Consider the following 6,241-nt stretch of genomic DNA (forward strand, 5'->3'; position numbering starts at 1 on the left):
TTACTCTCAAGGGCCGACTGACGGCATCCGAGAACGACAATCGTGCGCTCTTGACAAAGATCCAGCAGAAGAACCTCGACATCGCTAGGTCGACTTCAAAGGCCAGCGAAAGCCAACGTTTACGCCTCGCAACTCTTCAGAAGGAAAAGTCTAAGCTCGAAGAAGACAACAAGGCACTCTCGCGGCAACTAGGCGATCTGCAACTGTCTGTAACATCACTCGAGAAGCAGAAGGAGAAATTATCTCTGAGCGTGGAGGATCTGAACCATGAAGTCAACAGGGAACACAAGGCTAGCCGCAATGCAGAAAAGACTGCCTCCACAGCATCAATTCAGTTAGCAGAGGCGAACCGAAACCTCGAAACGGAGAGGCAACTCAAGACTCAGGCACAAGCCAACACGCGAAAGTTGCAAAGCTCCTTGGACTCTTCCAATAAGGAAATCGAGGGCTTGCACCGCCAGCTCATGCTTCTGCATAAGATCGTTGAGCCCGAAGCCGATCATTCTACTGATTCATGGGAGAACATCCAGCCTGACTTGTCCAAGAAAGTCGACTTGGCCCAGCTGGTTGAGACCCTGCAAAGCCAACTGCAAATGTCTGAAGAAAAATACAACCGATCCGAGAGCCAACTAGCTGAGATGCGCCAACGACATGGAGAGGAGATGAAGGATCTTGATGCCCGTTATTCTTCGTCCAAGCGTGCATTGTTGGAGGAGATCGATCAGAACGAAGTCGGAAATCGCACACCTCATTTCCGAAAGAATTCTGAGAGTGCCATCGCAAAGAGGTTTGGAACGCCAACAACGCCCAATCGCCGGTTGAACATAAGCGACAACGCCAATGACTCTGCCCGATCCGATAAGACTGTGGATACAGTTGGTTACCAGAAGAGCATGGACATGGCAGCCGAGATTGAGGAGCTTCAGAACAAACTCCAGATGAGCGAGATGCAAAACAAACATCTTCAAAGCCAACTTGGTAGACCCGCCCTTGTCCAAGATATATGGCAGGACGACAGCCCTTCAATGAGGCGCATGCAGCTGCTAGAGCGAGAGAATGGGCGCTTGCATGACCAGCTTGACGACTCCGCGAAGAAGGTATCCGCACTTGAAAGAAGCATTCGCTCCGGTGAGCTTTCACTGCGCGATGTCCAGGCCAAATCGCATGAGGAGCTGTATGACCTCATCAACTCTCAGGAGCAATCTAGGAGGTCTTTGCTTAAGGTTCACAATGAGACTATCGCCGACATTACAGAAGCCAAGACACAGTTCGAAAAGCTGAAGCGAGCAAAGGCGACTCTTGAGATTGAGCTTCGCGACGCGTGCTCGGAAGCCCAAGAATTGCGGGTGGCCGGAGAGCAAGACGCCGTGAGCAGAAACCAGCTCCTCCAAGAGTTTTCCGATTTGCAGATCCGCTTGGATGCCGAGACTTCCAAATCGGCCGATCTGGCCGCCAGCCTGAGTCTTTACAAGAGCCGTGCCGACGAATATTTCAGCAAGCTTGAGCAGGCAGAGATCACCCTTCTCAAAGCCTCTAGGGCCGAGCAATTTGCCAAGGCTCAAGCCAAGGAGACCGAGGACAGCTGTGCACAGGTCATGGCTGAGCGCAAGGAAATGGAGGCCATGATTGACGATCTACAGCGACAGACACAATCGTTTGAAGCTAGAATCGAGGATCAAGCTGCTGAGCTGCAGGGGGCATTACAAGCCAAGCAACGTCTGCAAAATGAGCTCGAAGATTACAGGAACCAGCGCGCTATTGACATCGAAGACAAAGAGACGTCGATGGAACAAACCAGGCAAAAGTACCAGCGCGAGATTACAACCCTCAACAATGAACTTGAGATAGAACGGGAGAGGGTGCTCAATGGTCGTGGAGAGGCCTCTCGCCTCCGGGAAGAACTCGAGGATCTCCGCAGCAAGTGGGATAACGAGGTACTTAACAGCTCAACCTGGGCTAAGGAGAAGTCACGCATGGATGTCATGCTCCAGGATGTGACGACATCTCGCGACGAAGCGGTAAATGCCCACAACGAGGCCCAATCCAGAGTTGTCAGTCTCTTGTCACAGGTCAGAAGCTTGAGAACCAATGTCGATGACGTGACAGCGGAACGGGATATGCTGCTCAAGGAGAAGAAGATGCTAGAGGCACGACTGACAGAAGCCGGAGAGCGTCTGGAAGATCTTGCCAAGGGTGAGAGTCCATCCATGCGCAACGCCGCCAGTATGGATCGTGAGCTGCTAGAGCTCAAGGCCAAGCTTGCTCAACAAGAAGACGTTTCTCTCGCAGCGGTCGGCAAGATGAGACGGGCGGAGGCTCTTGCGATTGAGATGCAGAAAGAGGTTACTGCCGAGAGGGAGGCGAATGCACAGCTCTTCAAGGACAAGGCTGTGCTGGAGAAGGGTTTGAAAGAGTCACAGCTACGGTGTGTCGACTTGGAGACGAAGAGCTATTCCTCGGGTAGCCAGGATATCAGATTCCTTCACAAGAGAATCAAGGAGGTAAGAAACAAACCCCTCCGCATCCGAACACATTGTATGCTAATCCATTTTCTTAGCTGGAAACCCACCTCGAGGAGCAGGAAACGAAGAACAGCTCGGAACAGCGATCCTTGCGCAACGTTGATCGTACAGTCAAGGACCTGCAGTCTCAGATCGAGCGCCGCGAGAAGATGAACGCTCAACTTGAAGAGGATGTCAACAGGGGCCGTGAGAAGGTCGAGCGTCTCCTGAAGAACATCGATGAACTTCAACAAAGCGAGTCAGACTCGCAGCTCCAGGCGCGCCGCGCAGAGCGAGAGCTGCGTGAAGAACGCGAGAAATCTCTGCGGCTTGAGCGCGAACTAAACGGATGGAAGGCTCTCAGGGTCGAAAGAGGAACGCGCAGCCATGTCGCCTTCAGTGATGCTGGAAGCCGCAAAGGCAGCGGCGCTTATACCACTGGTGACCTGCACCGTATGCCGAGCAACACGAAAGGTTTCCTATAAGCGAGGCCAAGGGACCTGCGCAGCGCGTGCATGAAACTTTACGAGTATAATCTTACCTTATGGCGAACCCGCATGTTCATGAACTATTGGAGATGGAGCGCTTTGTTTTTGTGTGTGTGTGTGTGTGTGTGTGTGTGTGTGTGTGTGTGTGTGTGTGTGTGTGTTTATTTTGCTTGGCTTTTAGTGTTATGTTACGTGTATAACGCATTTTGGATGTTTATGACGATTCTGTTTCTGAGTTGGAGGCTTGGATTGGAGGTGTATACCAATGATTACCAGCTAGTTTTATGTTTTATGCGATCTTACTCTCACAATGATATATATTTCTACCAGATTATTATGTTCAGCCAATGTCTCGACACGTTTGCACGGCATATATATTTCCTACCGAAGTAGCTTAGACAGTCCTTGGCTAAAAGTGAATCCAGTAAGGTCAGCGTCGCAATTTGTAAACCCTGAGAGTCAGAGCGAAAGCCTGCTCGTTATTTAAATATCTAGAATACAGTTGCCCAACTGTTGTCGTTTTTCATGCCCCCATGACACGAATTCCCAGCCTCTGAACATCTGCATACCAGAATCCCCCCTCGGTCAAACAAGGAGGCTAGAAGTTGAGAGTGAGACATGCTTTTGTTGACTGCTTACGGATATTTCCCCTCTAAAGTAAGACCTCTCGGAGGACTGGGGCATTATGAACTGAGGGATAATGGCCGCTAGGGTTGTCTCCCAAGCAACATCTCGTTTCAATTGGAACTGCATAAATCCCCAGCCTTTCCTAACGACAGTCCGAATCACGATCTGTAGCCGACCTCAGTTTCAACTGTTCTTTCAGCTCGTCGCTGGGAATTTGTGACACTTGCCACATTGCGGGATAGTGAACAGTGTCCAATGGCGAGAGAAGCAGCTGCTTCTTTGTCGATCAAATCTGTAGCCCTCCATGCAACTGCAGTTTTCTTTCCCCATCTGTAGACGCTTTTCGCGTAGGAGGGACTGGGACAAGCCACATTATGCTGTGCCCCGCATAAGCTTCTCCCGTGTTTCGAGTCGTCCCGTCGATTTTCGCTGCTGTGAGACTATCTCCTCTTTCTGGAGTGGGGAAGAAAGAGACACATCCATCATTCAAACTGACATCAGCTCTTTGTTCGCAACCGCTCATCAATCAGTCTCGACCAGTTCGATTCGCGAGATGTACCGGTCGTTATCTGGACAGTCCTCTAAACAAGGATCTGGGAGGAGGAGCTCGGGGCACTCTGCGATAGAGTACTTCGGCCGAGCGAAAAGAGGGAAACGCACCCGTGACGGTCAGCTTGACAAGCATGGTGACAAGGAAGATTTGCGGTTCCTGCTAGTCTCGGATATTGCAGCAGACAAGTCATACTATCGTTGTAGCGTGATGCTCTGAGGAGGTCCTTGCAGCCCTAATGCAGGTTGGCCCGGCCTGGAGAATGATCCCAGCCCCGCTTCTCCATAGATTTCGATAATAATAGGCGCGACTAACCAGTTAATCTCGCAACTGTGACTTCATCCTGACGGCATAGCAAGAGCGTTATCGTGATGATGGCTGTTGATTTGGCGGTTGAGATGAGATGTCTCAGTTCGCTGTTGTTGACTGCCAACCCCGCGATTTGGGGCTAGTCCGCATCTGGCTGTCTCATTTCCGTTCCAAGGACTTGTTCCTTCCCCAGCTCTCCTCCTCTCTCCAGCTCCAGCTCCATGTCACGCCGTCCCACTGTCTTTGATTTTAATCTATTTTGATAACTCTCTGCTTCCTTTCATTTACCATTCAACCTTTCGGGCTTGTTGGCACAACGCCCCGGAGCCCAATGTGACAATGTGACGATGCACCCCAGGGTCGCCTCTCTGACCTTTCCCTCTGCCAGCATGATTGATCGCTCAATGATCACCGTCCAGTTTACAACCGGCCGCTGCAGGTTTGCTTGATAACGAATGCTTTGGTGTGGCCACGCTAATCGATTCCCATCAGCATCAGCATCCCACTTTCCTCAGATAAGGATGAGAGAAGATCGCGTTCATGAATCGCAGTCAGGCCATCCAGCCACCTGCCTCTTGCTCATTCCCACCGTTCCATTTTTGCCCAAGATTGTGATCACTTCCCTGGCCACGTCTCGAACCAACCAAGGACTGGCTGGAACTTGATCTATCAGGCCTGGCCGCCAATGCACTGTCGGGGTCTAACTTTGAACTAGGGCTGAGAACAGTCCACTCGTTTGTCCCCCAGGGTCCATCCCAATGCTGAAGTTGCCTGCCAAGTAACGATGGAGAAGACCCTGCTAGGGAAGTCCGCCATTGTGATGATAGCGACAAGGAAATCGGCCGTTAGCTGACCGGGGGTCGACGGCATGGTTGCAGCCGACCGAAATGACGCATTTGAATCCTTCCAGACAGGCCTCCAGTGCCAGCCAGCTCCGACCAAATGATAAAGAGCACTCTGCCTACCCTACCTTTGGGGACGTCCCCCTTTGTGAGCTTTTCTTCAGCAAGAGCCTTTGCAACCGACAGTCGTTTCTCCTATGCTTTGTTGGTGCGCTACTGCTCGTTCTTAATATTGCTTGTGTCTTATTCGAGCAATACCTACTGCAAGCTCTTGACATCTCTCGTTCAAACAAGCTCCACCATGAGGGTCAACCCGGCCTTACTCTTGGCCACCACCCTGGGTGCCGTGAGCGGTGCTCTTGCGGCACCTGCTCCGGCCCGGGCTGAGCGTGGTGTCGAGGTCTCTAGCTCCATTGGCGTCTCCGGGGGCTTTGAATGGGGTCACAGTGGTCATGGTGATGATGACCATGATGACCATGATGACCATGATGACCATGATAACCATGACGATGATCACGACCACGATCATGACGACGATCATGACCATGATGATGATCACGATTGGACTAAGCCTCCTCATCCCACTTGGACTAAACCTCCTCACCCTACCTGGACCAAGCCACCTCATCCTACTTGGACACCAAAGCCTCCTCCCGAGGAGACGGAGACCGAAACCAAGCCACCTCATCCCACTTGGACGAAGCCTCCGCACCCAACTTGGACCCCCAAACCACCCACGTCGACGCCTTGCGAGACGGAGACGGAGACAAAGCCGCCTCCTCCCGAAACGACGCCTTGTGAAACCGAGACTTCGACTAAGCCTCCTCCGGAGACCACGCCTTGTGAGACGGAGACGTCTACCAAGCCGCCACCCCCAACGGAGACCGAGACCAAGCCTCCTCCTCCTCCCGAGACCACGCCTTG

The 6,241-nt window shown here is 52.0% G+C and overlaps 1 protein-coding gene across 1 annotated transcript; it reads left to right on the forward strand.

Annotated features, from left to right (window-relative positions):
• Window positions 1-5,618: 5,618 nt before the first annotated feature.
• On the forward strand, window positions 5,619-6,159 carry BDV17DRAFT_294211 (uncharacterized protein; the record flags this gene model as incomplete). Its single annotated transcript, XM_073762787.1, has 1 exon — window positions 5,619-6,159. A coding segment is annotated over one exon (541 nt), but the record flags the coding sequence as incomplete, so codon positions are not given.
• Between the last annotated feature and the right edge of the window lie 82 nt (window positions 6,160-6,241).

This window comes from Aspergillus undulatus (genome assembly GCF_047715775.1).
Source record: "Aspergillus undulatus strain CBS 261.88 unplaced genomic scaffold BDV17scaffold_50, whole genome shotgun sequence".
Taxonomy (NCBI): Eukaryota; Fungi; Ascomycota; class Eurotiomycetes; order Eurotiales; family Aspergillaceae; genus Aspergillus; species Aspergillus undulatus.